General features: G+C 38.7%; 1 protein-coding gene across 1 annotated transcript in view; it reads right to left on the minus strand.

Moving 5' to 3' along the window:
• Window positions 1-10,117, minus strand: part of LOC150078296 (synaptic vesicular amine transporter-like) — a 98,371-nt gene that overhangs the window by 82,291 nt on the left and 5,963 nt on the right. The window contains exon 3 of the mRNA XM_090384987.1: window positions 8,719-8,802. Within this exon, the coding sequence (XP_090241113.1) occupies window positions 8,719-8,802 (84 nt within the window). The remainder of the gene's footprint in view (window positions 1-8,718; window positions 8,803-10,117) is intronic.

A 10,117-nucleotide genomic window follows, 5' to 3' on the forward strand; every position in this document is an offset into this window, starting at 1 on the left:
CTGTGTGTTGCTTTATCAACTATCCAAAGACAGAGCAATCACCTGCCTAGACTACATAACTGATCCGGTGAACGATCGTAAACTCGAGAAAAAACGCCTTCTCACCCACCTACAGCAGGCCTGGCAAATCCGCTGGACGACTTCGACAAAAGGGGAAGTCACCCGAAGATTCATACCGGATAATAAACTAGTGTTTCCCAAAAGCCCAAACTGGTTTTCACCGGGACTGCTGACATCTTACCTACTCACGGGACACGGCGCAATAAGAGCAAAACTCTTCAGTTTCGGATTGAGTGACACCCCTCTCTGCCACTGTGGACAGCCAGAGACGTGGGAGCACCTCATGCACAACCGCCAACTATACGAAGACCTCCGCTGCCTCTTAATAACCAAAATACGTTTCTCACCAATAAACCAAGAACAATATCTCTTGGAGAGCGAAGACAATTATAAAGCCTTAACGCAGTTTGCGCAGGATCTTTTTACTAGAAGGACATATCCACAACCTTAGCAAGAATTTTCCTACAAACCAACCACTCGTCATCCAGAATAAAGATCCTTAGATGCCTTAACCAAACAAAAACCTAACAGCTACAATCTGAAGAACAACTAATTATTAACTTAACCTAGAACTGACCACTCACACGGACGGGAAAACATGTCCCAGGAATGGTATAGGAAGACCTGACAAAGACATTGTGCAGTTTGCTGCCGAAATGTCATTAGGCAATCTGAACCGAGTACCCTCACCCGGTTCACTTTCCATCCCTTCCCTTGGCAGGGGGATGGCTACTCTGTACCCCCCCTATCTTCACCTAGTGAGGCATGGACCTGCCTCACCGACTTTTGGGGTTATCTTCACTATTGACCCCCATATTTATATCTTTCATTCCCCCAGTCTTCAGTCTCCCTTCGCTCTCTAGCTATCTCGCGACTAGCGTTTGACCCCTTGTCAAAACTACACAAGCCCCACACTCAAAAAAAAAAGTTTTTAGCTCTACCCCGCATAACTTATCTCTTTCGGCCTGACCCAATTTCTAGCGTTTCTCCCCCCCCCTTTTTTTAGGTCCTAGCCACTGAAATCTCAGAAAATTAGGTGGCAGGACCTGCGAGAGTAAATAGTGAATCTCTAAAATACTGGTGTACCTAGTCTGCCTCCACGAGGTATAGTGTGGGCAACGGTGGGTCTCATTTGAGACCCAATGGCTAAAAGACCAGATGAACAACGGTACAAAACATTACACACCACAATATCTAAACACGTTTAAACCTCTGGCCTCTACAGTGTTCTGTATCGGAGATGGGGGAAACCCCTGGTGCCGTTAGACCCTAAACACACTATACACAAAATGAAATAATGTTCTCGTGCGGGGCTTTAGGCCCCTCCCGAGATGAGCTCGATGAGTCTAGATATGGTTAAATATTGGCATTTAAAGCAAACAATACTAGAAATAATAAGCTTTTTCTTAGAAAATCCTTAAAATTCCGTTGTCTTATGAAGATAGGAATGACTATTGAAATCAGTATAAGTTGGTGGGAAAAAAATAAGGTATGAAGAATAAGCTAACACTGTAATTAAAATACTTTATCATTAACCTTTAGTGTAGGCGTGGTAGACTTCAAATTATATACCCCTTCTAAATTTATGCGTCCACCCTAACTTCTCCGCCATCCCTTGAGATATTGCTGGAAATCACTTTTGAATACCGCCATCACGTCTTCTGAATGTCTTCAGTTAACTCAAAATGAGATGGATGCTCCAACGCTGGTAGTTTTGACCAAAAATTTCCATACTGAAAGTTGTGTGTAGAGAAGAAATTCCGTGTTATAAAAACTTCAAGGTTGATTGCTTGTTTCGGAAAAACAAATTCATAATGAACATTCGATTGAATCCTTTTAGTATAGAAAAGAATCCTTTTTAGTTCCGTGAGACGCTGTTTTTTTTTCCCAAAAGATTAGTTTCTTCAAATTCTGAAAATATTTCCTCCTGATGATTATTTGACACAATCTCTTGAAAAAAAAAGGACTCGTTCATTTATTCAACGCGTAAATTCAATCTAAAATTGTTTTTATTGACATTGGCTTCTTTTGGGAAATGTAAACAATCAATCTACGATCATTTCTCGGCATTTTAATAATTCTTGACGATACCGGCTGCTGTCCGTCGTCTTTTGAAGTTTCCTCTTCCACCTTGAAATCTCTTGATAGTCCTTGTTCTAAATATTGTTCAATTTCCATAAACTTTTATGGCAGTCTTCCCCAATATTACATCAATAGAACACTCACTGTTATGCAATGAAACAAAGTGAATCAAACAATTCGTATTAGGCATAATTACTGGCTCAATGCAGTTCCATAACCAACTACGCAACCTTCCTGGATTATCAGCTGAAAGTGGTACACCAAATTTATTCGGTTACTTTACTGTAGGATTTCATACTACTGTTCCTTTTAAAAATGAGGGAAGGAAAATGTACGCTTGTAAGTTGAATTAAGTAAAAGAAAATCTGTTTTAAACCAGGGCATCTGGCTACTTCTACAGACGCCAGAATCTGCTGAAAGAATTACGGACAGAAGAATGTGATCTACGGACTTGTAGTACAGGCACCTCGCATTTTAAGATTTAAGTATGTCATGGAAACTTGTCTTAATATTAAACTTAAGAAAATATTGGGTGAGAACGAAGTCAAAAATAGTAAACTAAGCTACCCGAAAGGGTTATTTTAGAATGGTATTATACCAATCGATATTCATAAGAACAAAATTTCTCTTTAATCAATGAATTCAGTGAAAAATATCGCCCTGTCATTTTCAGTAGTGAGAAGGGAAGAATGTATAACTAATAAACAAGTTATTATAATTTCCAAAAATAACGAAAGAAAACAACTTCCTAACTGGTCCTCATCAATGAGGAATCGTTTCATACATGTGATCCACCTCCCAGTCAAGTACTGGCTTATATAACGTTCCTTTTATCAAAAGGCCCGACAAACAGTCTTTAATCTTAACGATAATTGGTAGAACCCGCTGACCTTAACGCATGAGCTACATATTCTCCAATTAAGCAAAGTAAAGCTGATTACATTAATCGCGCGTGTTTCTTCAATGAATATTTACTATTTTATAATGGAATTGGAGGTATTCTAAATTTATTCATTCTAGCCAATCCTACACAGCCTTCAAGGGAAGCAGTACATGGTAGGTTCAACAGGTAGGTATTCAAGGACATTTCAAATCTGTTAAGCCGATAATCATAGTCCTACTGTTTGAAAGAGTACATAAGAGCTTCCTCTTAGAATTTCTTTAGTTGCTGACGGCACTAATTACAGTCTGCATCCTTTCTGTACCATCAATGGCATCCCACGTAGGACTTCAGCCCTATGGGTCGCACAGTTGATATAATTACTATCTCCTCCCCACACTGGATATTCTTAATTTATTGTACTATGCGGTCCCAGCCAGCTTTCCTAGCAACATATTTACAATGCTGTACCACTAAAAATGTTGATGTACAATTATCTGAGATTCCCCCGTAGAGAGTCAATTCGTTCTCAATGTAATACCATGAAAGTATCTGACACTACATAGTCCCAATATAAGGTTGGGAGGATCCAATTGACACTATGGATATTCAAAATGAGAAGTCCAATCCAGAAATTATGGTAACCATTTAGATATTAACTTTTCCTCAAACCTGAATAGTCCCAAAGAGACTTTTTCCTTTAGGCACTCATTATTTTGTTCCAATTCAATTTCCGGGTTTTCAAGTTCACCCCCTCTTGAAAGGATTTATGCTGTAGCCCTACGATTTCCTTCATTAAATAGAAATATCTGTATGCTACTGCGGACCATTCCAGTGACCTGCGTAACAGAGCATAAACAAATGTGGCCATGTTTAACGGTACGAATATCTTAAATTTTTTCTTGCTTCGCCTCTACGCGATCACAAACATCCCTGTTTGTGTGTTCAAATGCTACTCCTTCCGTGATATCATCCGGTTCAAAGTCAGCTACGAAGTAATGTTCGGTACAAACTACGCGAGTAGAACCTGAAAGTGGGGATGTTACATGCCTTGAAGTGAGAGCTGTTTCCCAAAAACACAAGAAGTTTCCAATTTACTATCACGTCATATGCAGCTCTCACGTGGCATGAGTTTCCAATCCATTTCCACATTCCGTTGTACTCGCTCTAACCCGAACGACTTGGTTGTGTGACACAGTTTCCGTCTTATCATACTTGTTGATATTTTTTGACAGCGTGAGTCATTTGCCTTGGAATGAGGTTTATTTTTTAAAATATCCCGTTCAGTTATTTCTAGATTTGTGCCCTGCCTAAAACTTGACCACCTATGATCTAACTCGTCACAAGCACGATCTGTAGCAGAAAGGGACTATCCTCAAGCGCTACTCCAGATATAACCTTGTGTCTGGGGTAGTGCTACCAATCGTTGTTACTTATTTGGGTTACACTAACTTTTTTCTCTCCACCGTCGTCAATCTTCTCCTTTCCAGGAGTTTAACAAGCTCTGACTTGATTCTTCAAGTTACCTGTGCGCCTGCCGTCCTTTTTCAGTTTTTGGTTTCCTTTTCTTAGTCGCCTGTACTTTCTTTGAAGCATCAGTTTTGTAGTTTTTTTTTATGTAGAGCTGATGTTCCAAATTCTTTTTCTTATCCGTTACTATCTGGAAGCGTGGACAAAATATCCGATCGAATTTCTGTGACCCTTCCAAAGTCAACACGATCATCTTGCTGTGAAATCTCCACATCATCAGCAGTCTAAAATCTTTTAGAAGATCGCTGTATTTCTTCCTTAAGTTTCGTTTGTGATTCAATAAAGTCCATTTTTTTTGTAGTCGCACAGTCAAGAAATGAGGCAATACAATAATGGTTTAAATAATCGGGTGGCGCTAGGATCTTCGCACTCTTTTTGCAACAATTATATTTGAACCAAGTAGTTATGATTCCCGAATGCTTCAGGCGAGTAAAAATACTGGAAAAGTTTATTTCTTCACAATGGTACTCTCAAATGGAGCAAAAGTTTGGTCCCAGAAAAGTACAGAAATGCCCCTAGGACTGTGGAACATATTCCTCACTTGGAATATGTCCCACAGTTTGAATTAAAGACAATATTAGCTCCCTATGCAGTAGCATAGGTAGCATTCAGAATCAGGTCAGACTATCCCAACTGTCAAAATGAAATTTCAACTTTTACAGTCTGTATAATTACCAATTTCCCGAAACGAAATATCATGCATACGCTTGTGTGTAAAACCTAAGGACCAACACTATTTCTAAAGGTTACAACCACAAAATCTTTACTTAAGGTACTCTTTACTGACGACAGTAATTCAGTCTCAGCAGCGATTCTGGACATCAGCTAATCTGACGAGAGGTTGGCCCACGGTATCACCCCGCAAACATCACTGAAAGGGATCGATATGGCGGTCGAGGTGTTCTCGTCTGAGGAGGCGTTATCTTCGATGGACGTACACAACTCCACATACTGGAAGGCGGTACTGTAACTGGTGCACGCTACTGTACTGAGGTAATCCTTCCCCATGTGCGTCTGTTCCGAGGTGCCATTGGCCCCGAGTTCGTGTTTATGGATGACATCGCCAAACCCCATCGCACTGCAGCTGTTGATATGCTTTTAGAAAGTGAGGACATTGTGCGTATGGATTGGCCCATTTCCAAAGATCTAAATCCCATCGAACACATATGGGGCGCTCTGGGGAAACGAATTTCCCCAGAGCGCCCCACCTCCACACCCACCAGAAAATGTTTACCAGCTGAAGATGGCGCTGACAGAGGAACGGACGATGCTATCGCAATAACTTAACAACATTGTTCTAAGTATGGACAGGCGGCGCAAAGCCCGCATAGACATTAGGGGTGGCCATATCTCCTACTGAGGACCACCTCTTCCCTTTTTTCCATCCTTGGTAGTGATGCATCTGTATCATGGCAGCCAGTGCTATGTTGCCATTTTTGAATAAAGTCCCTCTGCACCGTTTTGTTTCCGTTGTTGTGTCCATCATTTCTGTACCTCACGAGGTTCCTTTGGTATGTTTTTCCCATATCCAGGCCACTCCTATGAGAAGCTACAGGTCCTTAAATTTTGCACACCATTGTAGTAGAACTTCATTTTATCATATCCATAAGTCCTCTGTTTTTTAAGAATCTATGACCAATACATTTTCAGCTAAAATAGCAGCACAAAATTATGTCTTTACTATTTAAACGCTATAACATCCCTTCCCAAAGTTGGCATTTCGCAGCCCATCTGCCTAATATTTCTAGACTTTGTTGTAACAGCATGCCTTCATACTGTCATTAAACACCCTTTGTAACATCTGCACACTTAGAAAAAACCTGGTTTTGAGTCCAGTGAATGACGCCAGGAATGTTTATGAGTCTTTTCAGAATGTGGCTGAGTTAGTTGGTTTTAGCCGAGGGTAACATGATTTTTTCAACCAAAAACTCTGGGTTGAAAGCAAATCGCCACAGAACGCACTCAAATTATAGACGTGATATGCAATATGGCCTAAGTCACAGTTGTGCCTAAAACCCTTCACTGGCTTTAAGATCTTGAACATATGATTTCACATTTCCTAATTACACCCGTAATGAATTTCATCGGCAAATTTAAAAAAAAAAATTCTTGTTTGTGTTTCTCTAACAATTATGTCAAAGGAGTTTTCAATTAATTATTTTGACAATGAACAGAATCATTAACCGCACGCTTCATTATTTATTAACAACACTACTAATCTTTTAAGGTATGATATACTACTCTTTTACGAGATCATGGTAGAAAAACAAAATGTTTGAATGATATTCAGCAAGTCAGAATAGACTCCAGTAACAGGTTATTAAAATTAGATTTGGGAAAAAGGCAGCAACGACCCCCTTCTTTGTCGTTTCGCTTATATTAGACAGCTATAATTCGGTCAAGATCTTAAGAAATACGTGCAAATTCGATCACCACTACTTCCTGGTGGAATAGCATCGAATATGCAAAATTAGATATACAATAGCAGACGACAGAGGAACCAAAATGGCGAATGATATTAGTTCTATGGGTGTCGTGACCTTATACCGGACCTCAATAAATTCACGTGTTCCGTACTGCCATCTATCGGAACGAACAGAAATCGCTCTTATTTCTCAAGAAATCTGACCACTCCTTACTGGCTCTTGGGAAAACAACCAAACAAAAACATTAAGTGAATATAAAGAAGAATGGAAAATGAACATATTTAACAGTGATTGGATCGATGAACTTCAGTGTTTTTTAAACTGTTGTTAAAATTTATCGAAAGGGTGTTTATTTATATAGAGAGGAGGATGAACTCTGCTTTATGAGTACGGATGAATCTGATTGCGTTATTGCACTGCTACGAATTAATCTTAAACTTTATAAAATAATACTGAGTGCAAATGAGGATTAGGTGGTGTTGTTTTTTTTTCACCAATTCATTTGCTATTTTTAAAAACTACTTTTCCAAAAATTATTCTCCAATGAGCTATTTCTTTTCAAGTTGCAGCTACTGTACACAAATATATTGTCCATAATCAACGTGGACATAAGCTGAGGCGTTGCAAATCCTCGATAGATGGCAGCAGCGCACAAACCGTACAAGGGACGCTTTGGTGGATGAACAAGTTATCGATACTTCCAGGAGGAGAGACCTCCTGCGTAACTGGGACAAGCGACTAGATATTTTTTACCTTAATAGCTTTAAGGCTAGTTGGAATATTTGCGCCCCTTATATCTAATTTTCACAGCACATAGCGCGGTAAAATTTTACAAAAGTACTTCAAGTTCAGCATGAATTTCAGTAATATTTAAGCGCAGCAGAAATTTGAAAGGTTTTTCTGGGGAAGGATTGATGTTTAATGCTTCTCTACCTTTTGTTTAAACGTTTTGAAGACCCCTTTCTCCGATGCCGAAGCTCGAGTGTTTTTCATTCAGTTCAATCTTTTTGCCTAAGCCCTGGAAATCTGCGAACAGGTCTACAAAAAACGAATTATTCAAGTTTAACAACATGGCCGTGGTTAACAAATCAAAAAGGATGATTAAAAAAACTCAATTTCTGCGTGATCACCACGCACCGTTGCGAAGCCATGGAACAACTGTAAAGCAGCTTTCTCAACTACTTAATTTACAAAAATCACTTGGATTCAATGGACCAAGTACTTAGTGTAGACCATTTGCATCCTTTTCTGGAGAAAAATCCTGATATTACGACAATTTATGGTCTAAAGACGAAGCGCTTTTTCATCTGTATGGCTATGAAAAGCAGAACATATCCATAAGAACCACAGAAAACCATAATGAATGTCCAATTATACCCAGAAATGCAAGATGATGTGCTGTTTCATCTCGGAATATCATAGACCATTTTTTTCTCTCTCAACGATATGACGATTACAAATTAAAGTTGTTTGCAGTAATTAAATTTTCACACTCATTTAAAATCATCAATTACTTTTCACGAAAGTGCGTTCAAATTTCAAAATAAAGATATAAAATGCATTGCATGAAAATGGATTTTTCATGCAAAATATTTAATAAATATTTCTAGAAACAGCGGAACTGTGGAGCTGCACCAGTTGCCCATGCCTGGAGCCGGTCTTAAGCATTTCAGTTAAACATACTAAATACTTATCACTAACATCTATTTAAATTTTCTTCTAAAAAGGGGAAAGACTCACCAGCAATGGTAATACAGGCAGATGCTATCCCCTGTATGCTTCTAGCTAGAAATAGCAGAACGTACGTTTCTCCAAAGGCAAATACTGAAAAAGTAGAAGATGAAAATTCAACTTAATGAACCCCAATGATAAGAGCAAATGTTTAGAGAAATTAATTCTTTTAAATTTCCATAAACACCCCCTCTCGTTGTCAATTAAATAACGAAGTAGTTAATGTAAAATAAATTAATAAATATCAAATCAAAAGAGAGCTTAAAACATTATTAATTAACCTTTTTAGCCCTCACTGTCTTGTATATATTATTATTATTTTTATTTAAGCATAAGTTTTGCTTCTAGACATCCTGGAGACAAGAAGAGAACTGATAAAAATTAAAATGCATCTACTGTGAAATTCCCATATACATTCGAGTTTGAATTAATATGAGATACAGACGATGTGTTCACATACATATTCAGATGAATGATTACACACCACATAAAAATATTTACATTTATTTTACAGAATAATGAATACTAATGACCATCACCGGGATAACATCTATATTACAGTTTTCATATTTACGTCAGAGTTACATATAGTTTCAAAGAATGTGTGTAAAGCATATTCTGTAAAACGCACCATTTTTATGAAGATGCAGCCAGTGTTTTCATCATGTCTATAACACTAGAAGTTGCCAGGCATATGCTTTATTTTTATGATAAACCGGACGTCACAGTTATTCGATCCTGCCTAATTAGTTGCTATGTTATGCGTCGAGAAATTGGGGAGTATTCTTGAGTACCTGATTCCTGTAGCTGTTGTCATCGCAAAATGTCTCCAGATCAATGGCGAGAACATTACAGAGACTAATTGTGTTTAGATAGTTGATGGTAGTCTGCAGTGGAAATCTCGGGCGACTAGCCAGAATTCGGCATCTAATTACACTTAAACTCGACAGTGGTGTCCATCATCAATGTGATGAGTTTTGCTAGTAGATATTTGCAGCTGTAATTCTGTGGGTTTAGTCCGAGGTTAGGTTGGAGAATCGATCTTAAGATTATGAACGGTCGTTCAATTAATCAACCACCTCAGAAGATCCAGGATTCAACCCCACATTATCTGCTGAGCTGTGCTTGTGGAGCCGATGACCAAATAACAGAAGCATAGAATTCTTTTCTTCTTGAACTTCATTCTTTCAGGAAATTGAAAACGTGAATTAAAAGGGGTTAACCAGAAAACAGTACTATCCTCTTGTTTATCCCTTCTCTTGGAAGGGGGGGGGGGACGTTAGTGACACTTCACAAAAAGAAATAACGCCTCCCCAAGGAGAATCTTCTTCTACTTGTTTTGCAATTTCGAAGCAACCCATGGTGACCAGGCCGCATATGAGAAATCAATGCCATTGCGAGAAAACTC

The sequence above is a fragment of the Mastigoproctus giganteus genome, chromosome 11 (genome assembly GCF_048544385.1).
Source record: "Mastigoproctus giganteus isolate SK-2022 chromosome 11, ASM4854438v1, whole genome shotgun sequence".
In the NCBI taxonomy this organism is placed as follows: domain Eukaryota; kingdom Metazoa; phylum Arthropoda; class Arachnida; order Uropygi; family Thelyphonidae; genus Mastigoproctus; species Mastigoproctus giganteus.